The sequence below is a fragment of the Misgurnus anguillicaudatus genome, chromosome 20 (genome assembly GCF_027580225.2).
Source record: "Misgurnus anguillicaudatus chromosome 20, ASM2758022v2, whole genome shotgun sequence".
Classification (NCBI taxonomy): domain Eukaryota; kingdom Metazoa; phylum Chordata; class Actinopteri; order Cypriniformes; family Cobitidae; genus Misgurnus; species Misgurnus anguillicaudatus.
Window position 1 is genome coordinate 3,040,500 of NC_073356.2, and position 26,655 is coordinate 3,067,154.

The 26,655-nt window shown below is 37.6% G+C and overlaps 1 protein-coding gene across 3 annotated transcripts in view; it reads left to right on the top strand.

Moving 5' to 3' along the window:
* ripor2 (RHO family interacting cell polarization regulator 2) overlaps positions 1-26,655 on the top strand; it is a 74,643-nt gene that overhangs the window by 22,258 nt on the left and 25,730 nt on the right. For 2 of the 3 annotated variants that reach the window (XM_073857999.1, XM_055218977.2), the window contains exon 2: positions 22,968-23,088. In XM_073857999.1, coding sequence (XP_073714100.1) covers positions 22,968-23,088 — 121 coding nt within the window. Of the gene's footprint in view, positions 1-3,849; positions 4,073-22,967; positions 23,089-26,655 lie in introns of those variants that run through there. The other variant, XM_073858000.1, reaches the window with a different exon arrangement.

Here is a 26,655-nt window from a genome sequence, read left to right on the forward strand (position 1 = left end):
AAATGTACTGTATAAGAACAGCATCCGAGCTGGGATTTGGTTATGTTGTCTGTCAATCAAATGTAGTGTCTTGTAAAATTCAGTGTCAGGTTTCCACAAGCCATTTGGGCAGCCCTTGATCAAGACTTGTATCAGACAGGCTGGCTGGAGAAACCGAATCCTCTCAGGGGCAAAGCTCACTGTTCTAGCATTTGGTTTCAAAGCTGACACGCTCCATGTATTGATTCATGCAGGATGGTGGTGCCACAGGAGAGATTTACGGGTGTAGTCTTGCCCTTGGTACAGTAGAGATGTTATCTGTAAGCGTGCGGATCTGAAGTATACAATGTGCTTGATCATCCCGCTGCGCTGTGTGTCCAAGGCTTTCGATGAATAACTATGATGTCAGTGTCTATGTCAGCAAAGTGGAACAATTGCACCTCTGAATGGTTGGATGACTAAACCGATGGATTATTATCAGAAGATGATTGTGTATAGAATCAGAAGAAGCACTGACGACTTCATGCAGCCATCTATCTATAACACACTATAATAAAACCTGTTAGAATGTTATCTATTTACTATAGTCACTTTGTATAAAAGTGTCCATCAGATGCATAAATGTAAAGTGAGGTTTTGTGTGCACAATGCTTGTTTTTAAAAGAGGATTGTGCATTACGGGGTGTTTTTGTGTCACCTACGCATGACGATGGATTTCATTGACCTACTTAAGACTCAACAAGCACAGCTTCCTTCAGTCACGAGGTCCCAGTTGTAGTCTTGTGGTACGCAGTGGGTGAAAATACACAATACAGAAAGGTTAAACGTTGGCAGGGCCGATGAACCTACAGGGTTCCTGGTTAGCTTGTGGTCCTTCAGTGAACAGCCATTCAGAAAATCTAGAATTGCTGATCTGGAACCAACAATTCTAGATTGAGTCTTCATATGTTTGTCATTTACCAGGTCAAAACTATAATAGGTTTACTGTAAGAATTCAGTGAGATCTGTAAAAACTTGGAAGCCGGTGGTCGGCAGACAGCTGTGTGAATTGGTGGGGTGGGCTGCTACCTGCATCAGAGCCTGTCATTAAGACCAAAGACAGGAGATTAGCCACAGGGCTTGAAAGCCTATAATTAAACCGTTTTTAAAATATACACACTTGTATAGTAAAGCAAAGAGTTTGCAAATTTACAGCTTCTCTTTCAAATTGGATTTTTACGTATTTTACCACTAACATGCAAGGTGTTGCTATGCATTTGCCAAATATGCCGACTTTAAAGGTTCTTATGGGACCACACAGCCAAAAATGGTTCTTCTATGTCATCGTGAAGCACCTTTATTTTTAAGAGTGCACATTTAAGTCTATAACACAAATAGCGTGCGGAAAGGTACATAGTTTAGTAACTATGAGGAACAATAACAGCATACTGTAATAACAGTGATGTTGGCCTTAGCAAGAACCACAAATTACATAAGAAACCTGTGTATTTACTCTTTGTGAACTTACCTTTTAGTATATAAGATCAGACACATATTTAGAGGTACTAGAATATTTCTGTATTGTCAAGCAAATCTTTCTCTCGACGGCTTCACACATACTTGTCCTCGGCGGCGTTTGTCTGCTTTTGGTAACCCCTTCACCTTCGTTGGTATGTGTTAACCTATTTCTGTTGTGAGGTGATCACAAAGGCCCGGGGCAGGACATGTTTGTTAAACATCAATGTTCGAATGACTCCAGCTCGGTATGTGTGTTTACAAGGCATGGGAAAACAGCATTACATTCCACGTGCGAACAAACGGTGACGTCCATGCAGTGTCCACAGTATGAACAGTGATGTTCAAGACAGGCACTTTTCTGTAGATAACCATCTGAATAAGTTAGTTTTATAGAGTTTATGATTTTTATTTGTATTTTGAAGGCTAGCCGGTTGTATAACAGTTAGGGGTGAATGGAAAGGAGTCTGGTTTAAGACTGGGTATATGTTTGTACAGAGCATCAGTAAATATAGCTTGTGGTCGGTCGGGGGCTGCCGACAGCCATAATTACAAGATGAGCTGAGCAGCAGCTGAGAGAAAGACTGCATGTGTAGGTGTCTGTACTGTACTGTCCAAATCTGATTCTGTGGCTATTATACAGCACCAAACATAAACGGTCTGTTTACTAATGTGAGCTGCTGGCATGAGCCGCAGAGCAGAGCAGAGCTCAACATTATTATTCATGACCCTTACTCTATTATGATAAGGTAATAATAGACCATTTCATTCAAAGGACAAATCCTAGGGTTGTAAAAGCATTTCTGGATTTTTGTTCCACTTAATAAAGTTACACACCTTCTATGTAAATATCAAAAAACAATTTAACAGAATATTTCAATGCATTCTTTGGCACCTTTAAGCTATTTTTAGTTTATAGTTTAGTAACTTGAATTTCCCTCTACTAAAAAACATCACATTCATAGCTTAAATTTTGATGTGGATGTTAGTTTAGCAAATGTTCAGGTCATCTCCATACAGATGAGAAACATGCAGTATTATATAAGGAAAAGTTGGTTATCGATTCAGATGTTTCAGATCGATTCAATTTCGATTCATAAGCTATCGGATCGATTCGATTTCGATTCTCGGTTTCTCTGATTCTCGGACCGATTCAATGAATATAGATTTAATAAAAATACTTTATTTATATATATTAAAAAAAACAGTGAACATGTTTACAAGTGGGTAATTAATAAAAAAAAATTAAGAGCCACCAACCTGTATATTACACTTTTTTATTTTAGGTACACTTGGGTACATTAAAACAGAACCCATCTTTAATTTTCAAATGCATACAAATATGTTAAATACTATACAATTTTGATGCAAGATGAAGAATGTATGCTGAAAAAAGTCAAAACAGTCGCATTCCTTGATCAAACAGGATCAGGTTATTTCATCAAAAAAAAAAAAAAAAAAAAAAAAAACGCTTTTGAGAATCGATTTTTAATCGGCCACGTTTAAAACAACAACAACGATTAATCGAAAAATCTATTCTTTTGCTCAGCCCTACTTAAAGGGATCAAAGAAAATAAAAACTCTCAATTTGTTCCAAATATGAATGTCTTTGTGCTGAATACAAAGAATGTAACCAAGCAGGGGTAACACTGACTGTATAAAGTGAATGCTGCCCCAGATTTTTTATATATCTTCATTTGTGTTTATCAGAACAAACTAATTTATACAGGTTTGAAACAACTTGAGGGTGAGTAAAGAATTTTCATTTTTTTCTGTGAATGATGCCTTCAGCTCTGTGATAGCTCTATGAAGGCCAGTTTCATTGACTAGAGTAAATTATATAAATAATCTTTAAATTATTTTTATTGTCCACAAAGGTGAAGATTTTTCTTTGGCTCACTAGAACATAAGAATAAAAGAACAAAAACACATAAAAAAGGCCAATGTCCAGAAGAATATCACATCATGTAATATACATTGCAAAATATTTCAACATTATGAGCATAACAATACATAAAAATAATGAATGTCTAGGAAATTAGTATAAAGCACATAAACTGGACAGTGGTGTGTTTCATGTAGCCTACAGTCACACACTGAGCTATTTTTAAATCAGCAAAACTCCAGCAGACACAATTTTTTAAATGTGTAGCAGCAAGAATATTTCAGTCAGATTCACTGTGACAGCTGAGCACAAACCCTTTTAATACCAGACCCTGGCGTGGCACATCACTGTGTGTTTTTAGACCAGCCTTGAGCGGTGAAGGGTGAATCTTTCCTGTAGTTTGACGAAACACTAGACCCCACCCACTTTAACAACGCTGCCTTCTGATTGGTCCGTTAAGATTGGAAGGGCGAGCTACAAATCTGAGCGTGTAGTGCATATGATGATTTTTGATCCGTTGCTGTGTCGTGTGACTCGTGTCGGATGATATCGCTCGGTGTCATTTTATTCAGTCGTAATTTTATTGAACACATATCACCCAAATTTCCGAGTTGAAGGAAAGGGGAAGTGATGTTTTGTTCGCATGGATCTAATCTAAATCCACAACTCGAGTAAATAACATTGACTGGGAATAAGTTTACTCTCTCTGAGGCGGTGAGTACGATCTGTATTTGATGGACTTTGCCAGAACAAAGGAATTAAAAACTTAAAATTACACGTAACTGTTGTTTTCCATGGTGTTTTGTGTTGTAAATCTAAACAAGTCCTGGTTACTGGAGAATATCGAGGCATTTGTGTCGTTTTTTTTATTCATTGTGCCATTCATGCGATAAACCAAATCATTGCAGCTTGACATTCGAGTACGGTATTGTCCATTTATTTTGATTGTCTTAATTTTATATAAAGTAATACAAATAAATATCATGCATTTTAAGAAGCACTGTGTGCTGCGTGCATCTACTGATAACATAGTAGCTGATCAATGTTTTAAAAGAGTGAATTTGGTCTGAAAGCTTTTCGTTTGCAGAATAGTTTCAGACGTTAAGCACTCGATCCAGCTGTGCTGTATTAAATAACGTCACACGAAATAAGACAAAGTTATCAGAATAGCAGATTGATGTCTGTTTGAAGTTGCTGTTCGTGGTGTAGTCTTTTGGATCTGTCAGTTATATTTCATCTTCATCAGCTCCTCGTATGGATGACATAATGCCATATGTTTATTTCCGTAAGGTGCAAAAAGCTGAGGTTACTAAACACGTGATGTGATTTTAGCTAATAAAGTTCGTTAATACATAAATACAATCTATCTAACAGAGGCATTGAATTGTATTTGTACAGTGCTTGATGATGGGTGACAGAAGGGTTGCAACATATTTCGGGTTTTTTAAGCGGTGTGCACATTACGTCATTTAGGACTGCTTATTCTAGGAGTAACTTAATGTTTCAACTTAATGTCCTATTTAATTTATATGCAGAAAATGTATACAAGATAAGAATCCCCATGGAATCAAAATTGAAGTTTTTCTGGCATTCAGTATAGCTGTAAGTAGGGCTTTCAAAAGATTAATTGCGATTAATCGCATACAAAGTAAAAGTTTGTGTATGCATGACATTTTTGTGTGTGACAGTGTATTGTGTGTAATTATTATGTAAATATAAATAAATACACACACATACTTGAATAAATTTAAGAAAAATTTATAAATGTATGTGTTTTATTTAAATGTATGCCTTACAATTCTTTATTAAAAAAAAATGTCAAAATCCCTTTATAGAAAACAAGTTTAAAAAATATTGTCCAAGGCCGCTAAAAAGTTTTGCATTTGCTTTTACAGTTATTGTTAAAGACAGCTGGAGCATAGAGCTGGCAAATGACCATTTATCAGAAGTCAAGATTTGTCTCTGAATAATAAGCCCACCTTGTGCATTCTTCTCACTACAACCTCAACCAATTTACTCTGATCTCTTAAATCTCTGCCTCTCAAAAGTGTCTTGTAGTACACATTGCATCATTTTCTGAAAACTGTCCTGTTTGACAATTTCAAGCAACTATTCAGAGGTTAGTCATTTATACAAGTCTGCTGAGCTAGTGGGTTGAAATTATTTGATTTGTTAGGCACTATATATTACAATGAGACATTATGAAATGTAATGTTAATGCATTTCATTGAAAGAGTATGTTTGGCTTTAGGGTGTACTTGAGGGCAAACGCTGTGTCTTTATTAGTGCGTGTTATTTCATATTCTTAAAATTGCTGGATAAAAGCGCAGTGAAACTTGGCAGGCTTTCAGTAAGATGGGGCCGTTTTACTGCGGGCTCTTCAGAAACATCTCATCTTAGTTCTCTGGAACCGCAATAAGAACATCAACTATGCGACTATGAGATGTTAAGCTGGTTACGGTAATGTTTAGTACAGTGATGTTTTCTTACCGTTTTTCTTTCAGCCTAAGTGGTTTGACTTTTTATAGCAGATAAGTATTGAATGGCTTTCTCTTGGTGGTTTTCAGCTTAATCCTGCTTATAAGTTCTTCAACCCTTGACAAGTTACAGCAGTGCTTCTCAAATAGTGGGGCGGGACCCCCAGGGGGGGCTTGAAGCGACACCAGGGGGGGGCGCGCGAGACCCTGGGGAAAAATACTTTTTCAGGAAGTTTTTTTTTGCACTGTCACTTAAAGACATTACACCCCAATCACGCTGATAAGACGCTTGAGTTTTTATTATTATTTATTGATTATATTTAATTAAATTTTTCAGTATCAAACGGTCAAAAAATATTATACTTTAAACAAGGATTGATTTTTTTTTTCAGGCAAATTGATGCATTTTAAGTCTTTTCTGTTACAGACTAAAAAACAATGTTAATAAAGTTATTCTTTGCTGTAAGTTGATCGATATTTCTTTTTTTTGTGTTTTCTTTAATGTTAATAAGGATGTTTTGCAGATGTGTCATTTTATAGATAAATTATACTATTTACATTCGCGGCGGAGAGTTGGGGGGGGGGGGGGCGCGAAATGTTTACTTCTTCCTAGGGGGGGCGTGACAGAAAATAATTGAGAAGCACTGAGTTACAGGCATGTTGCCATGTTTTACTGACTTATACACACATCAAATAGTTATTCAAATGTGCACATGTGACTTTTACCTGTTGAGATGTACACAAGGTTTTTTTAAGCTTCACACAGCTAAAAGTTTTATTGCTTTATTGCTTCTTAACCGCTCCGTAAACTTGAAGTTCTTATTAAACCATTAACTTTGTCTGAGATATTTCTCATAAAGTTCTTAGTAGTAGTTAGTTAAAACAGGCACACATGACAAATCCTGCAGACTTTAGTATCTTGGCAAATCTTTGAAAGGTTTTTAGAAACACTGTAGGAGACACATTTGGGGTGACAAAGGTCTCTGCAGTAAATCATTTTATGTTAATAAAGAGATTGCATTGACTAGGGATGCTCCGATTAGGATTTTTCCAGCCAATACCCACCCTCAATTTCTTGTGGTCATGATCGGCCGATACTGATGAATTACGTTACTGTAGCTTTAAGACGAGAGAGAGATCTTTTCTCTGAATGACGGGCTGTATCTTTGTGCGCTTGTTGGGTACGGACAAGAGCACCTGCAAGTTAAATGAAAGTTTAAACTGTCAAAACTTGTAAACGCTGTTTGATAGGGACATGAATACGTCTCGTGCTGTGACTAGCTGAGCAAAGGTATTTTAAAGGGGTCATAGCGTGACTTGGATGACCCGATCAGATTAACCCGCGGAGAGTGAGAGACGCGCAAATGCAGCAAACATGCAGCACTACAAGTAGGGCTGCACGATAAATCGCATGTGTTTGTCAGGCGCATCTCGTCAGTAATGCCGGTTCCTTGATGAGTATTAAATCGCCATCAGCTGCTTTCAGATGGCGCGGCATTAACTACACAGAGCCGTAGTTCCCTGACAAGCTGGGCCATATCGCGAACATATCGCAGGCGATAAGTCAGCGATAATTAATGCGAAATTGTCTCGATTGTGCGTGTTCTACGGCTCTGTGCAGTTAATGCGGCTCCATCTGAAAGCAGCTGATGGCGATTTAATACTAATCAAGGAACCGGCATTACTGACGAGATGCGCCTGACAAACACATGCGATTTATCGTGCAGCCCTAACTACAAGTTTCCTTAATAATTTAAAATCAAGACATCCTGAACACCATGCAGCGTATGAGAAAGACACGGCGGCGGTGATGGGTATTTGTCTGCTGAATGCACAAGCACAAAGAACTAGAGACTTTAGCTCTTCATCTCATGTCATAGAGCAACTGCAGTGCGTAATAAAAACTTCCCAAAATCAGTAAAGTTCTACAATGACAAACATGCTTTTATTGCACGAGACATAAAACATTTATTAAAGGAATAGTCTACTCATTTTCAATATAAAAATATGTTATTACCTTAACTAAGAATTGTTGATACATCCCTCTATTATCTGTGTGCATGCACGTAAGCGCTGGAGCGCGCTGCGACGCTTCGATGGCATTTGGCTTGGCCCCATTCATTCAATGGTGCCAATCGGAGATGGGGTTGGAAGTGACCAAGCACATCAGCGTTTTTCCTATTTGGGACGAGTGGTTGTGCGAGCGGGTTTGGTGGTGCAGGATGAAATGTAGCGCTTTTTTTGGGCGGATTTGGAGGAGGAACTATGTTTTGTGGCATGATAGCGCTTTTGGGAGTACTTCGACTTGCCTGAAAAGTCCGCTCCCCTTCTCACTCTCATAATGGGAGAGGGAGGGTGTTACTGCGGAGAGAGAAAGAGAGATGGCATTCAGTGTTTGCATTTTATCAGCTCATTTGCATTTTAAAGGACACACCCAAAAACTGCAAATTTTTGCTCACACCTGCAATTGTAACATGCTGTAATAAATTCTCTTCGGGGTATTTTAAGCTAAAACTTCACATATGCACTCTGAGGACACTAAAGACTTATTTTACATCTTAAAAAGTCTTGTGAAATGTCACCTTTATGAAAGAGAAAAGTGGACTAAAGGAAACGTGGATTAAAGAGAAAGATCGTGTATATGAACAGCTCAGATGCAGAAGTGTGTCTGACCTGTTTCTTGGAAATTATCATTTTTCATCAGACTCTTAATAGATTCTACCAACAAAGCAGTATTTCTCAATGACCTAAAGCTGGGATTAAATGGATTTAACACTAAAGTATTTAATGAACGTATAATACGTGCCGAGGGCATTTTGTTAATATCATCATCATCTCATTTTAGACAGACTGGCGTTTAGCGGCTTTTGCGTCTGAGCTCCTCATATTTTTCTATCCTTTTAGTTAAAGTAAAGATAAAAGAGCTATTGAGAGATCTGGATTATATCTTCTTTTGTTGTGTGGTTGTGACTGGGGCCAATGAGAGGTTTCATCCCATGTCACAGTCATAAGGGAAGCTAAATCAAATCAGCTCGGTCAGTGAGAGGACATCTGAACGTCATTGTTACTATAATCACTTAGTTTCCACTGAGCTGTGCTCTCTTTTGTCAGCCAACACTGATTCAACCGCATAACTCTTAATAATTATTACTTCATGCTTTGAAGTTTTATGAGATTATATGTAGGCATAATATAGGTTTGCCCGGAAAAACTCCTCTCCATCGATCTCATGGGATAGTAAAGAGTCCATCGAATGAACAATTCGGGATGTTGCCGGAAGTAGTAGGTCATACTGTTTTTTGAATACTATGAATTCTGGAGAGTTCACTGGTGACTCTGACGTGGAAAGTAGTGATGTAGTACTCGAGTCCGGTCTCGGGACCGATTTCTGCTTTCTCTGACTCGTCTCAGACTTGTTCCTCCAAATACTCGGGCTTGACTCGATGACGGACCACAGTGGGAGGAGAATGACTTCTAATTTCGGACCACAGTCCTGGAGACCAACGCATTTTTTTATGTTCATATAAAAAACCACACAACACATAACAATCATAATAAAATGCAATGTTGACGGGCATTATTTGAAAATGACATCCCATGGTGCAATGCAAAGATGCTGCCATCAGAGCCGTTTATTTATCTCTAGAAAAATAGGCAGAAGATGATGCATGTGGTAGGGATTTTAATAATGATAGTTAAAGCATAGTCCATATTAAGACATTAAGACTGCTCCTCTAAACAACTCCCAATCTAGCTTAGTCTAGCTTAGTCTGTAGGCCTAACAGTTGATTATTAACTGGGGTGATATTAAATCATGAATATGAAAACTGACATGCTTTGTATGGTCTTGGTCTCGACTCTGTCTCTACTCCTGAAGGACTCGGTCTTGACTCTATTTGAAAACCAACGGACTCGGTCTCCACTCGGTCTTGACCCTTCAAAGACGCGGTCTTGCCTCGGCATAGGCGGTCTCGTCCCCATCACTAGTGGAAAGAAAGTATACCCGACCTTTTAGTGATTTAAGGTACTACTTTTTAATCAGTGTATCCAAACCCACAACCTCAGTTGAGATATAGGAATAGTATTGATATACATGATATACAATTTTGGTACAATGTTGCCATCACGAGTCTGCATGTAATTTTGGTTTTGGAACAGATCTTGTGTGGTTGCTGACTGTTCTTTTACCGAGCAAACTCGACTGATGCGTGAATAAGCGGAAGTTTGCTTTAAAAATCTTTCTTTTGTGTTCTCTCTCTTCCTGAACAGATGATGTGTATTTAAATCTGATCAGTGGGGTGATATCCCATAATCCCCTTTGATTAACAGTTTATTTGATTCCAGCAACAGAGAGCACCCCCCCCCCACCCGTACCCACTATTATAGCTTATTTCATACATTCCATAGCTTTCAGCTTTGAGGAGGATTAAACCTGTTTATCATGTAGACATAAGATGATGTTTTTATTTTTTCCCCAGCTGTTTGTTTGTTTGGTGGGTTTGATAGGAAGATGCTTGTTTGTATGAATACTAATGGCTGATTAAATTGAGGTCACAGGATGTTGTTATGTATAACATTTCTATAGATAATGGCTGTTTTTTACTTTGATTTTGTGAGATGTGACATGTAATCTGCTTTGTAAACCCAATCCTTATGCTATCCTCCTCCAGGGCCTTTACTGATATACAGCTGCTACACTTTGGCAGAGATTAAATAATTCAACTTGGCAAATCCAGAAGCAATGCAAATATCAGGACAGTGCCATCATAAACCTGACCTAATTTTAAAGGGGACATTTCACAAGACTTTAAGATGTTAAATAAATCTTTGATGTCCCCAGAGTACGTATGTGAAGTTTAAGCCCAAATTCCATATAGATCATTTATTTTGCATGTTAAAATTGCCACTTTGTAGATGTGAGCAAAAATGTGTCGTTTTTGGGTGTATTCTTTCAAATGCAAATTAGAGCCCAACCGATACAAATGTTTGTTTGTTTTAAAATCCGGTATTCCGATATATCGGCCGATATTTTTTACTTTTTTTTTATTTCAGAAACGCGCAACAAAACATTAAAATATTTCACTAACATTAGTTATTTGTAGTCATTTATGAGTTTTAACTAAACTAATATGATAATGCATTTTAAAAAGAAACTTGTTTCTTTTATTGTCACAACAGAACAGAGGAACATCAAAATATATTAAAGTTCTGATAAATAAAATGTATAAAAATACAAACTTAAGATATGAAACGTAAAGGCCTTTGAACAAAAACACAAAAACAACAACAACCAAATCAAAGTTACCAGTTTTGAAAGACTTTGTTCTAAAATATAACTTTGAATAGGACTGGAGACAAATGAAGAGTTTTGTTGCAAAACGAGATAACCACCGTTTTTTTAATTATTCAGAAATCTCGTTTTTTGGTTGTGCATTCCAATTAATATCAATTCAACTGCAGTTGGTTTGTTTTGATTTAAACCTTCATAACTTAAAAAATACAGCTAAGTAGCACCATAAAACAAAAAAATAACATAACATAATAATAAACATGTTTTGACAAAAATGTAAAAAAAATGGATTTATCTCGTTTTTGCAACGAAACTCTTCAAATTCTCTTAAGTTCTGATAAATAACAACTCACTTGACTCAGGCAGTGGCTAGACGCCTAAATCTGGACCCCAACAGCAGCTACTTGTTCAGAGCACTCTGTCAAATTTTTTTTTTAATATTCATTTATCGGCCATTATGAATGCCGATACAGATAGTTTGGAAAACGCCTAATATCATGCTGGGTGAAAAATGACCCAGTGTTGGGTTGTTGTTATGCAACCATAGGGTAATAATAACCCAGCCGCTGGGTTAAAACAACCCAGCATTGGGTCAATTTCAACCCAGCAGTGTGTTCTGTCCAATATGGGTCAAAAATAACCCAGCAATTTTTATAGTGTAGCTAAATTTCAATGAGCTATTTTTTCACATGATTGCAGAGAATGGTTTAACAAAAACTAGTTTACTGGGTTGATCTTTTTCACATTTTCTACATCGATAGAAGCACTGGGGACCCAATTATGCACATAAACATGAAAAAAGATTTTCATGCTATGTCCCCTTTAAAAGCAAAATAGAAGGTGGGGGTTATTGTGCGTTGCCAAGGCATTGCAATATGGTTGCTAGGTGGTTGTTAGCATGTGTTTACTAAAGTTTTTTAGTAGTTGCTAGGACATTTTTACTTTTTTAGAGATGCTTAACTGCATAACTGGACTGCAGTTATGTTCAGTTAGTAGAGGGGATAAGACATTTCCTCAGCTCATCTTGTATGTCTCAAACACAGACACTGTCATACAGAGTTGAATCTGTTGACTTATCTGATCTAATCTGATGAATCAAACAATGTCTTATGAGGTTCCAGTTAGGGCTGAAACGATTCATCGAGTTACTCGATTTACTCGATTCAAAAAATTCCTCGAGGCAAAAATTCTGCCTCGAAGCCTCGTTAAATTCCTATGACGCGCACTACACGCGCTGAGATCTGATTCACACGGACCATTGTTCAATGTTCAGGAAGCACATCATAGCACTTGATACATTTTGAATTTAGTTGGCGCAATGGCGGAGCGAATATGTCCATAAACGCCAGAGAGAGACTGTCTAAAGTTTGGGATCATTACATTATCATTACATTCAGCATCTGAACTGAAAACATCCACTGCTGTTTCACCAAGCGTCGATGAAACAAGGTAACGTAGCTTCCGCTGATTTTAATCACATACTGTATTTGTAGCGATGTTGTTATGCGGTTTGACTAGATATGATGTTTAGCTTTGATGTTTTTAAGTAGTAAACGTATTCACGTTCAATTGCAGGAGAGTAGGCTATAGATTAAAAAAGAACCCCTTCACAGTTCACACACACGCATGCAGTACAGGTGTGTGTACCAAAAAACGGCACCACAGTGCAATCATATATGGGCAACTTGTAATCTGACATATTTTGTTTAATAATAATAATCTTTGTTTTATTGGAGTTTTGCATAAGGAAGTTATTCTCTCTCACGCGAGTCAGACCGATCGCGCAATGCATCACATATGCTTAAACTTTTATGTAGCCACGCAATAATTATTTCAGCATGCATTCACTGTATACAGCGGGACGTGATGATGTGATTTTTCGAACGGATTCTTCACCTAAAATGCACCCCAATGCAAGTGATGCAAACCAAATGCAGCGTTCTATTGAAAATGAATGTATGTATTTCTGCAGTACCAAAATGCAATGAAGCAACTGAACGTCTGACTGGGGTGTCACTCTTCCTCACGCACAGCATGTGTGTATAAATAGGCTTATTTCTTGGAGCCAAATACCTCTGGTTTTTTTAGAAATAAAAGCCAAATGCTTGAACATTTTACAGCCAAGTCATTTTCGTTATGCATTATTTGTTTTGGTTGTTTAAAAACACACAAAAAAATGTATCCGATTACTCGATTAATCGATCGATTCAGTGCTAGATTAATCGATTACAAAAAGAATCGATAGCTGCAGCCCTAGTTCCAGTATAGGTCACTACTGGCATTATCAGTTCTGTCAGCTTCTTAAAAGCTAAAAGCTGTGTTTAATGTTTAATTTGTGTTTTTTTTCTGTTCTTTTGGACGCAAACAGTCATCATTATTAATTGAAACCAAATCATAATTGATTGAGTGGCCTGATGTTCATCTACGCTGGCACAGTCCATTATACTGTATGGTAATTCACAATGAATATGTAATTTAAAACAGATTTTATGGCAGCTCTTATAGGATAATTTATGGATTAATTAATCCTGTCATCATTGACTCACCCTCATGTCATTCCCAAAAAATAGATTTTCTTTTTTGAGTGGAACACAGAAGGAGATTAGCTAGCATATTCCTAATAACTACAACAAATAGTAAGTGGATAGTAACAAGCACCCCAGGTGAAAGAAAGTGAAAGTGACCTATTTGACAACATATGGTAAACCATAATGGGATGGGACTTTTGCATTTAACCCATTCAGTGAGTAGTGAACACTAGGGCTGAGCAATTAATCATTTTTGATTTTCAATATAAATTTTTAATTCAAACAATTAGAAAAACAAGATGTCGTATTTTACGGTAAGCAAGCATACAATGAACTACTGGTAAAGATTGCATTCAGTACACATGTACCGAACCGGAAGTCCTGTACCAAAACATTTGGTATAAATACGTGTACACCCCTAGTTTAATGTTTTAAATTTAAGGAAACATAAACAAGCACTTTGTATACTGAACGTCTATTACAGCTGAGCAATTAATGAAATTCGAATCGCAATCATGATGTGTAACATTGTGATTAGCAAATTACAAAAGGCTGATATGAAAGATAAGCAATTCTGTGCCAGAGCAAAATCATGTATGCCGTTTTTGTGACGTTCTGCTTTTTGTTATTATTATCTCACTACTATTTTCCATGTGTCTATGGTGCATGTTCGCTGTTCCCAATTAAGAATAGCACATGCACAGCTTGTGTGCTCAAATATTTGTGTTGATTAATGCTTTTCATACTCGCGCCTCCGTGCGGCCGGTCAACCAAACGGGGGCTGCTCCTAAATGGACAAAACTTGATGCACACGCCTTTTGTCTCGCAATGAGTGTTGAATACTCGCGCCTGGCTTTGTATTGCAAGACTCCACACGCGTCTCCCAAACCGGACAAGGTTTTCAAACTTGACCGTCGCGTTAAACCTGTCTCAATCGCTTGTTTTCACACGTGCCTTGTTCTGCATTTGAACCAAACTGAAATACCATCTAACTGGTTTGCTAATTTCACTTGAATGAAATGATATTACACATTCAGCACATTTTCTACTATTTAAAATTGATTTGCAAATCAAAGCGCAATCACAGTTCTAATCGCAATTAGAATTTTTCCCCAAATCGCACAGCTGTAGTGTCTGTATTTTAAGCTGAAAATGATGTTAATTTCTTAAAACATGCCGACAATTGGCGGGCAGTATAAAAAGGTGATAACAGAGTAAAAAAACTTGACAGTTTACAGGGTGTCCGCGGGGTTTTAAAAAGTATTAAAAAGTGATAAATCAAAATTGTCAAATTTAAGGCCATTAAAAGTGTTAAATTCGGCTTAGAGGTATTATTTTTTCCAAATTAGGTATTATTTTTTCAGACTATCAGGTGTCCTATTCTGATTGAAATTCTATCTGTGTTCGCGTTAGTTCGTTTAAATATGGGCTTTAGCATATCTGGGCACATAATCAAAGATCTTTCGTCTCTGGGATGTTATCAAAGCCTGGAGTGGAGCCAAATCACGTTCCTCTCTTCCACTGTGAGCGTACTGAAATCACTACGCACCGGATCCACTCCGGGTTTTCTGACTGTATCCCGTTAAGCTGAGGTAAAACTTTCAGCTAGCATGGTCAAACTTATAAAGCAGGAAGGCTCCGATGTTTTGAAGATCGATAAAGGTGTAAAAGACCACTGGAGATGACTTGGCATAGCGAAATGATGAAGATTGGCAAGCCTTTCAGTTCGGGGGCTAAGAAACCCAAACAGCCAGGTAACTTGCGTGTCTCCGCAGTATGACTATTTTGTCCTGTATTTTGGAGGTAAATGATTTCTCACGTACGTGATCATCCTCGTCACGTTTTTTAATGGTATGCTGATCTAGCCGCTATGGGTATGTTGAACTCGTGGGTAAACTTCATGTGGCGCCACAAGAACCAAGAGGCAGATGACATCCAAATCCCGTCAGAGAGATTGACGAGGAATCATATGAGGAGACTGCTTCCGAAATGCTCTCGCGGGACTTTGATGTCATCGACCTGTCGGTTCTTGCAGTTGCATTTGCGTGTGGTCACACAAACGTAACATTTGTCCATATATTTAAGCACCGCAGTTTAAAAACAAGTGATTTTAAGCCATTCAAACACATACAACAGTGCGTCCGCTGTTTCTGTGTCAGAGGAGCACGCAAGCCGCGCATTCGTTTCTCATTGAGCTTGTGTTGTAAGTATTTTTGCCGCTTAATTGGCCTTAAAATAACACATATGCCTCAAAAATCCCGTCTTTGCAAATATCCTCATATAAACACGACCATTTAGGTCTTAGGAGAAAGTAAACAGCAGAAACATTGCGCATAAAATAGCACATCAGCGCTGCCTCTATTGTAACATAATATTTAGTTGATAAAGGTATAGTACAGTCATTCAATTTCATTCTCTATGGTTACAGGCATCCTGTGCGATTTGTACACTACTTTAACTCGAGTTGCTCGTTCAGGGTTTATATTCATACATAACGTTTGTATAGCTGTGACTGTAAGCTGTTGTGTGAACAGAACAGACCCTGGATTAGTCGTTTATGTGTACTGAATAATATGATATGAAAAAGTTGTATTTGTTCACATTAGTAAATGCATTATATAACATAAACAAACAATGAAAAATATAGAATATATAAGCATTAATGAATTCTTGTTTATGTCATTACAGTAATTGATGGTAGTTCATGGTGCATTCACTAATGTTAACAGTTTCAACTTTGATTAAAAAAAATTAGTAAATGCTAAAATAAATACATTTAAAATTAATAAATAATTAATAAAAGATTCATTAAAGGTGGTGATATTTGTGTTTTCTTTTTATATAGTGATTTATTTAGCTGTTTCGCCTTCGCATCTGAAATGCCCTGCAAACTACAGCTACCTATATATGCAACAGGAGACTTCAATATGGAATTTATGGCAAAAAATCTCCCCTTAAAATGTTATTGGTCTCGCCTACATAAAGTGTTAAAGGAATATGACTTGGCCTGAAAAACATTTCAGTCAGAATAATTTTTTTCACTTTAATCCATGTCTATTCTTTTTGTATGTTATGTATGTCAAAATATGTGTAAATAATAGAAAGGTCACTGATTAACACTTGCAATTCAGTGTCGTGATGGTTTTAAAAAAATATTCTAAAGGTATTAAAAAGTTGTAAATTTAACTTAAGGATTGCTGTATATACCCTGGTTTAGTATAACATGATTAGTACAGGGTCAGTCAGTCACTGCTGCATGGTTAACATTAGTTTTCTGACCTGGTATAAAGGCCAACTCCTTTGGCTATTCCAGGGAGGGGTCAATGTGGATCAAGACAATGGCTAAACTGAGCATTTGACAGCTGCTGAGATTGTAGCTGGACAGTTTGAAACTCCTACCTACATAGAAAACAACAAACAGAGGAAGACAACAGCGCCTCAGAGCTGTATGATGGGAGGGGGACTGTGGTGGGGAATCTATAATAGCAGTGTTATTGTACTCAACACATTGTGCATTGTCTGTTGTTACTGTAGAAACTATGATTAATTCGGGCATTAGGAAACATGCTGTGGTTTATGTGCTGAGTGGACTGAGTTTGATGGCGTACGTACACGAGTGTACAGCGAGTGTCTGCTTGGACGTGTGTGCATGTGAACGTGCACACGTGTTATGTGGCAAATTAAATGGAAACCTTTCCAGAAATACAATTGATTTTACAATTGCCTACCGTTATGTGTTTTTTCACGTGACCATGTAATGGCTATACTGAGACACCAACAAATGCAGCTGTTTGTGTCTCATTTATGTTTAGATTTTTTTTTTTAAATATGACTCAATTACACATTCTTAAACTTTCTTAACGTAGTGCTTGATATGACACATAGGGCCGTCATGATTATGACATTTCCCTGACGGTTAATAGTCTGATAAATTGTGACGATTATGAAGACTAATTGCCTGTTTTATTGCTTGACATGTAATTCTCATAATTTTTTGTTTGTTCATGAAATCATTTTCACACAGTTGTTGTGATTATTTAAATAATTTTGCCAGGTTTACCTGGCAGTAAATATTAATACACATAACACATATTTAAAAGTAATAATTTAATGAATATATCTTTCAAAACCTGAACAATTTTCATTAGAAATAAACACAAAGTGTCTGAAAAACAACTGAAATAAAAATGCAATCAAAATAAACTGACTATACCAGATCATTTTAGTACTGGACCACATGTCTGTAGTGGCTGTAAAAAAATCAGTTCCTTACAGATCCTTAAGAATAACATCCGTCACTTCCCTAAATTTGGAATCACTGTTTTGGAAATGTATGTTTTACCTGCTTATTAAAGGCGCTCTAAGCGAATTGAAGCGTTTTAGACCATAAAAATTTTTTTGTTACATACCGGAAACATCTCCTCACTATCTGCTTGCTGCCTGTCCGCTGATCAAACTGTAAAAAAACGCGATCGCTGTAGACAGCCCAGGCTTCACAAACGGCAATATCAACAAGTGGCCAAACCTAGCTCACAAAACAAAACAAAGTATTCCAGCCAATAAACGACAAAAAGGATTTGGGGGTGGGGGTTGGGCGCGTTCATGAAAGCACGGAAGGGAGGGGGAGGAGTTAGCTACGCTCCGTCTGTTTGAAAACAGTTTCAAACGTCAACAATAACTAACGTCTCGCAGATTCGCTTAGAGAGCCTTTAAAGTTTTGCAGCAGTTTTTCAAATGCTGTTTTTTTACTGTATTGAATGGCTTTGCAATGTATCATGTTACGCTGTCAGTTAAAGAGCACCATCTTATACGGTCTCGTTTATACAGGGGCTGCAGCTCCCCCTTGTGTTTTTAGAGAGATGTGCAATCATTGCGGTGATCTGAAGTTTTTGTGATGAGGTCAAACAATCGCAATGAGATGATTATTTAATCATTGTGACAGCCCTAATGACACAGCGAGCTTACGCCAAACAGAGGCAACCCAGCCCAGGAGCCCAAACGTGGCTAAAATCATCAGGCAGACGCCGACTGTAGGCACTTGCCATGTTTTTTTTCAGCTGAGCTGATACTGCTTTGTTTATCAGTGGTTTAACAAAGTGGCAGTTGGTTGTTGTGATATTTGTCCCGCCCCTCCTGAACTGTGATTGGACGGCCAAGTGAGAGTGACATTGACGAGCTGAGTGTTTCACCCAAAGTTGAACATTATTATACATTAGAAAAACTGCCGAGTGCCAAATTAGCTACCTCATTAAAATAGTTATGAATTGTCATGAGATTGGGCAACCACTTTCTAAATTGTATGAAGTAACTTATATAGGTTATTATCATTTCTTCCCTGCCTGCAAGACAACTTGCACTGCACAGCTTCACTGTAGTACATTTAAAACTAACTGTTTGTTTTTTGTAAAAGCTCTGAGGGTTTATCAAGAAGAGAGGCACCATGTTGTGTTCAACGCATCCGTTTGTCATTTTTGCATTGTGTTGTGTCAGACAGAAAATAATTTATAATGCCAGACACTGCTTGAGCGGGAACGAGGACTTTTGTCCGCACACACACACACAAGTTGTTCAGTAAGTCTTTATTCTGTATTAAACCAGTCTTGCTCCAGGACCCCCTAACACGGTCCCTGCTGGAAGTGGCAAATTACTGAAGCCCCCCTCATTCTTTTATTCTCTTTTTGATTCGTATCTCACAGAGAAGAGATTTGGGAAAGGTTCCAGGTGACTGTACCCAGAATACTTATGAGGAGTTGTGCACGGAGGGACGGCGGTGACGTATCTCTCATCAAGAGCGCTTAAGGAGTGCCTGTGAACCGAGACGGCAGGCCTGAATAGAACGAGTGGAACAATCCCAGCATGCATTGGGTCCCACAGTATTGCTTTGTGTTCTTGAGATGCATTGGGAGACTGAATTAGATCCTATTGTTTGCTTTACTAAGCAATTGGATATATGTTTCCTTGTGTTAATTTGGTGTCGTTCTCAAGAGGAAAGACTTAAGGTTTTACATGCAACCCTACATGCACAATTATCGTTTTTATGTTTGCAAAGTTGTGACTAATTAAAACTTTAACAATTGTCATTTTTGATGCATTTTATTTATTGTCTATTAAGTGTTTGTTGAAATGGGTGGAATGTATGAAATAAGTGCGTGTATAGCTGTATATCTGAACAACCAAACGTTTTGGTTAAATAATAAAAATGCAAGGTACAGAAGTCCATGCTCAAAGCTGCCAATGTTATAGTGCCTATAAATAGCTTGCTACATGCATACAAAGATCTTTTGTCTTTGCCTTGCATAACAAGAAGCATCTCAGCGCCCATTGCTTTGTGTAGCTCTAACCGCAATTATGTGTCTTTTGTAAACTGCTCGAAGCCAAGACCCACAGGTGTACGGTTACCCAGTTCATCACTACAGTGCAACCTTAATCTGGCCATAACATCAAAGATATTCATACACATAACACATAACTAAACTTGGCTATATGGAATCTATGTGTATGGCTACAGTATATTGCATAACCCAGATTTTATTCCTCTTCATGCCCTAGATAACAGTGTTGTGATGGTTATATTATGTACAGAATCATTGTTTGCCTCGTGTCACTGATCTCATTACCCCCAAATCGTCGTCATATTTTGCTGTGCTCTGATGCATTATGGGATCAGCTGTAAGTAGATCAGGAATTGTCTTTGAGGCTTTACTGTAACGCAGAGTTTTTTCATATTTCTAGATCATTGCATTTGTTTGAAACGAGTGATGATGTTGAGGATGCTTGAGTCTCTCATAAACCACCTTCTGTTCCGATGAGCCCATTACTGAGTCTTATACTGTGGTGGGCTCAGGTGGCACTGAGTAGTTTATAAACCGGTAAATGTGCACCACATGGGGTCTTATAAATCTGTGGTCCTATTTTCAGTAACTGTATACACGGGAGATTAAATGACTCAGTTGCTATGATAATGTAGCATACAAACGTTTTGCAAGCTATAAAACTGACTACCTTTGTTGTATAGCCTAAAGGCCGTTTCAAATTGGTGCGATGCGAAAAAGCGGAATGAATAGCCATAAAACTGCCCCTTTACACCAAAGATGAAACAATTGTTCGCCTTCATCTGTTTCACGTCGGTATGATAGGTGGCGCTAATGGACAATGCATGCACAGTGCACACAAAGCTTCAGCATAGAGAGCTAAACAAAACTTATATATAGATGCATGGACAGAAAACTGAACATAAAAATGTGTATATAGCAGCATAGGCAGCATTTTACGCCTCAGTCAAGCATTAATACTGATGCTCGTGTGAATGTACCTTAAAGGATAATTCCGGTGTTTGGCACTTTGAGTCTCATTTCTGGTTTGTTTTGGATGGGCTGCGGTGATGGACGCTGGGGTTTGGGCGGTGGGTCGTGTCTTGACTTTTTGACTCGTTTGGAGGCGTCTCTTGACTGCTTCAGAATGGAAGTCAATGACCATGCACAAACATGTCATTAAAACAACACGTAACGTTCATTTTCAAAACTGTACTACTCACCGAGTGGTTCATGGTGTTTGTTGATGATTAAAAACAAATATATTGGCGCAATGTATGATTTCAATCCGTGTTATTTGCTATAGTGGAACTATTTATTCAGATACCTCACAACCACGTATATACTTCCGCTCTATATTTGAGTCTGAAGCATGAATGAACGTAGTCCAACAAACTGTAATAAAACGGTAGCATACTTTCAAAATCAAGTTTATTTATAACACTTACCCCATCCAATATGTTTTTTTCATCAGCAGAACAATAAAGAAGATATTTTGCAGAAACCCCAGTGCTCCTTCATGCAAGTCAACAGAGCTAAAGCATATATATATCCAATACAACAGTAGTCCCCCATAACTCCGTGTGACATATTGATGTCTTGTGAAGCAAATCAATCAGTTTTTGCAAGAAACTGAACGTTATTTACAACACTATTAGCGTGAATGCCAAAGCAGGAAGCGCGCTTTCCGTTCGAGGAGATCTCTTCCACTGGTGCCGTATGGTGGCTGTTGGCTATGGATGTTGGTCTCACTGCGCCACCTATAGAGCGGGAGCGTGAAGCGCACTTCCTGCTTGGCAAAAGCTCTGCATTAACGCTGTAAAATATTTATATATATATTCGAATCTCAAAACTGAAAATCGAATGTCGACCCACGGAACGAATATTCAAATATTCTGGTCCAGCCCTACAAATATGGGAAATTTTTCTTCTGAGAGAAACCGAGCGAAAAAACTACAACCACATGTAAACAGACCCTTTTCTGTTTCCCGGCGGCGGAGTGATATATCAGCGAGCAATGAGTCTTCCAAGAGAAGTCAATGGAATTTTACAAAATGCCAAATAAAACACGACAGAAACTGTATTTCGCTAAACTACTTGTTTTTAATCATCAACGAACACCACGAAACACTCGGTGAGTAGCGCAGTTTTGAGGATGAGCGTTTGGTGTTGTTTTGATGACATGTTTGTGCATGGCCATTGACTCCCGTTCTGAATCAGTTGGGAGACGCTTCTAAACGAGTCAAGAACTCAAGACACGACCAATTGTCAAAATTTCTGTGTCCATCACTGTAGTTCATCCAAAACAAACCAGAAATGAGACTCAAAGTGTTAAATACCGGAATTATCTTTTAACGGCAGTGGCTCCGGAAACATGACATAATGCACAGATCTCATTGGCTGAACTGTTTATTCATGGGGTGAAAAAGTGAAAATTCGAGACGGTGGTGGAAAAACCCTTGGCTTTTCGAGACCCAAATAACTGTGGCCAATGTGAAGTCATTCATAGAAATTAATTGTTTCTGTTCTAGCGTGCTATCGTTACAAACATATCCGGTCATTTGGGCAATACTCTAATGTTTGTTTTTGCATGCAAGCTTTAGATATATCATAAAAATGCATTCAAAATTTACTTTTTACCTTGCGTATGTTGGCCAAAAGCATGCACTCAAATGCACACATATAAGGATACTTAGAAATTTCAATAGAAACCGTATAGCGTCTGAGCAACTTTGGCAAGCATACTACAGTATATGAAAGTTGTCTTATTTTGTATACTGTATAAGTTTGCAATTTGCATACTTCATACAGGCATGCAAATTTGGATGCAATTTTATAAAACGGTTACCTGCATTTGCAAATAATAAAGCAATAAGCAAACAATGTATTGAAGGGCGGTTCTGATTTAAACCTTAATCACTTATTTCTGACACATGCAGCGCTTCACTCTCATCTGCACCACTGACCTCTCTCTTACCCAGAATCCTCTTTTCACCCCTGTAGGAGTATCCTCCCGCTTCCCAGACATCATGGCTGCTGGCATTCACTCTCCTGGCGGGCCCAATGGAATCATCCGGAGTCAGTCGTTTGCTGGATTCAGCACCCTGCAGGAGAGACGTTCACGGTGAGGTCACATGTGCTGTCAGAGGTTTAAAGACTTTATCCTATACTACATTACGAGCTAGAAATCTTAAGCATGTCTTTAGTCAGTGTAGTTTATATAAAATGCAGACATTTTGTCCACATTTTTGTTTAAGCTAAATTAAAAAAATTGGGTGCAGATTACAAGCGTATGAATTACCATAAATATGCATAATTTTAAACATGGCGTTATTAAAGCCCATTTAAACCCTAGGCGGACAGCTCTCACTTTTTTTCCTTTATCTGTACTTTTTAATATATAACTGCAGTAATAAATTTGAGTAGTGAAGCAAAGAAATGTTGAATCAGAGTATTGAATTGATTAATTGAAATGAACGATTTAAGTATCAACTACTTCTGCCACTAAATGTTAAATCTGAGACACTATTATGTAATGCCTTATCTTAAAATGTCCATACTCACAAGTTGCTAGAAATGAAATGATTTTCAAGCAAATGAGCTTAGTCTTTACGAAGCTTAATAGTCTAAAAAATGTGCAATTCATTTGTGCAAGTCTCAGGCAAAAATTTAGACAGTAAAGCAAAATGAATATAAAATGGTGCATTAAAGTATAGTTCACCCAACATCACTCAAAATATAAAGGTTAATTCATAATTTACTCGCCTTCATCTCAGATTAAGTCATTTGGAGTACTTTAATTATGGATGTGCTTTTTGGAGCTTCGCCATGTTGATTCCTATATACGAAGATATGACTGTATTTTAATATAAAATTAGTTGTTTGTTTCTGTTCTACTGAAGATAGCAAGTCTTGATGACTGTGATAGCATTATGAATTATCATATTTGGGTAAACTACTGTATTTCTTTACTGTAAGGAGTGTGTGTTAGCATGACAATGTGCAGATGACCCTTAGGCAACAGCATGTGCTCATTCTATATGATGGCCTAGATTTACTGTAGTAAAACCTCCAGTGCTCTTTGCCTGCGTGTGACACGTTCTGACATGTTAAACCACCAACTGACATTTTTGGTTAAGAAAAAGGAGAATCCAGGATAATATCAGATGTGAGGAAGATCGTCACATCAGCAGCACTGAGCAAATAGTAAATGTGCCTTATAATGTAAAGCTATATTTATCTAGTTCTCTACATGGTAATGACATATCGTGAGCCTCAAATACAATTGTTTCCTCCTTTTTGTGTAAACCTCGTGCATGCAAAAGACTGTTGGAAAACAGACCAATCTCAACATGTATGCCCCCGACATTAAATTAATTACAATGCTAAAAACAAAAAGTTGTGACTGCTCAGTTTAGAGCTTTATGCTAGTTAATGCTATATGCTAGCCCATACGGTAAAAATATATATATATATTTCAAAATATACAAGAATGTATTTTTCACCAATATATTTTTTATGGTTTTTAAATATTTTATAAATAAATATATTTTAAAGCATTTATATGTACGTTGCATTGGAAGAAACTTGTTTGTATGTTACAAACCTGTAAATATAACAGGTTTGAAAGGATTAAAATTAATTATATTTTCAACTACAAAAATATACACTCACCTAAAGGAATCTTAGGAACACCTGTTAAATTTCTCATTAATGCAATTATCTAATCAACCAATCACATGGCAGTTGCTTTAATGCATTAAGGGGTGTGGTCCTGGTCAAGACAATCTCCTGAACTCCAAACTGAATGTCAGAATGGGAAAGAAAGATGATTTAAGCAATTTCAGGCATTGCCTGGTTGTTGGTGCCAGACGAGCCGGTCTGAGTATTTCACAATCTGCTCAGTTACTGGGATTTTCACACACAACCATTTCTAGGGTTTACGAAGAATGGTGTTGAAAGAGAAAAACATCCAGTATGTGGCAGTCCTGTGGGCGAAAATGCCTTGTTGATGCTAGTGGTCAGAGGAGAATGAGCCGACTGATTCAAGCTGATAGAAGAGCAACTTTGACTGAAATAACTACTCGTTACAACCGAGGTATGCAGCAAAGCATTTGTGAAGCCACAACACCCACAACCTTGAGGCGGATGGGCTACAACAGCTGAAGACCCCACCGGATACCACTCATCTCTACTACAAATAGAAAAAAAGAGGCTACAATTTGCACAAGCTCACCAAAATTGGAATTGGTTTGATGAGTCTCAATTTCTGTCGAGACATTCAGATGGTAGAGTCAGAATTTGTCGTAAACAGAATGAGAACATGGATCCATCATGCCTCGTTAGCACTGTGCAGGCTGGTGATGGTACTGTAATGATGTGGGGGATGTTTTCTTGGCACACTTTAGGCCACTTAGTGCCAACTGGGCATTGTTTAAATGCCACGGCCTACCTGAGCATTGTTTTTGACCATGTCTATCCCTTTATGACCACCATCTAACCATCCTCTGATGTCTACTTCCAGCAGGATAATGCACCATGTCACAAAGCTCAAATCATTTCAAATTGGTTTCGTGAACATAACAATGAGTTCATTGTACCTCACAGTCACCAGATCTCAACCCAATAGAGCATCTTTGGGATGTGGTGGAAAGAGAGCTTCGTGCCCTGGATGTACATTCCACAAATCTCCATCAACTGCAAGATGCTATCCTATCAATATGGGCCAACATTTCTAAAGAATGCTTTCAGCACCTTGTTGAATCAATGCCACATAGAATTAAGGCAGTTCTGAAGGCGAATGGGGGTCAAACACAGTATTAGTGTGGTGTTCCTCATAATCCTTTAGGTGAGTGTACTTATACATTTTATACAAACTTTTATCTTTTGGCCAGGAAAAACATATTTTTTGGCATATGGGTCGTAAAATTAGAAATCTATTTGTTGCCCCTGGAAGATATGTTAATATAAATAAAAATATTTTCAAATTATTCAAATTTAATTAAGCTTTACTTTCTACAAAATGTATTTAACATATATTTTTTAAAAAATTTGGTCAAGTAAATACAATTTTTTGCCATATGGAAGCGTTTAGGCTGAAGTTCTACTATTGACGTTACAGTTAAGTTTTGCATGTGCATACAAACTTACCATTCAGAAATGTTCATTAACAATCTCCAAACAATTGATTATTCCTTAAAATCTCTGTCAATCTATGTAAAGGCTCAAACATATAAGGTCCGTTTACACACACGCAGAGCTATTTAAAAGAGTTTCTCTGTGAAACAGCCAATCAGAGCAGAGCTCAACATTATTATTCATGACCCTTTCCAATAGGGCAATAACAGACCATTTCATTCTTAAGGCAAATCCTGGGGTTGTAAAAGGACATGTAAAACCATCTCTGGATCATTTTTGCACTTAATAAATTACAGACCTTGTATGTAGATATAAAAGAACAATTTAACAGATTATTTCAATGCATTCTTTAGCACCTTTAAAACAACCTGTGCTCTGACAGAAGTCTTTAATGTCTTTAGTAGCATTATTCCTGCTTTATGTGTGGCATTATAACCATTTAAAGGCTTTAGAAAGCAAACCATATTATTTACGTAGTACGCATCTATGCAACGTGCAATCATACTTTATCATTATGCTATATACTACAAACTGCTGCAGGATTACAGTAGGT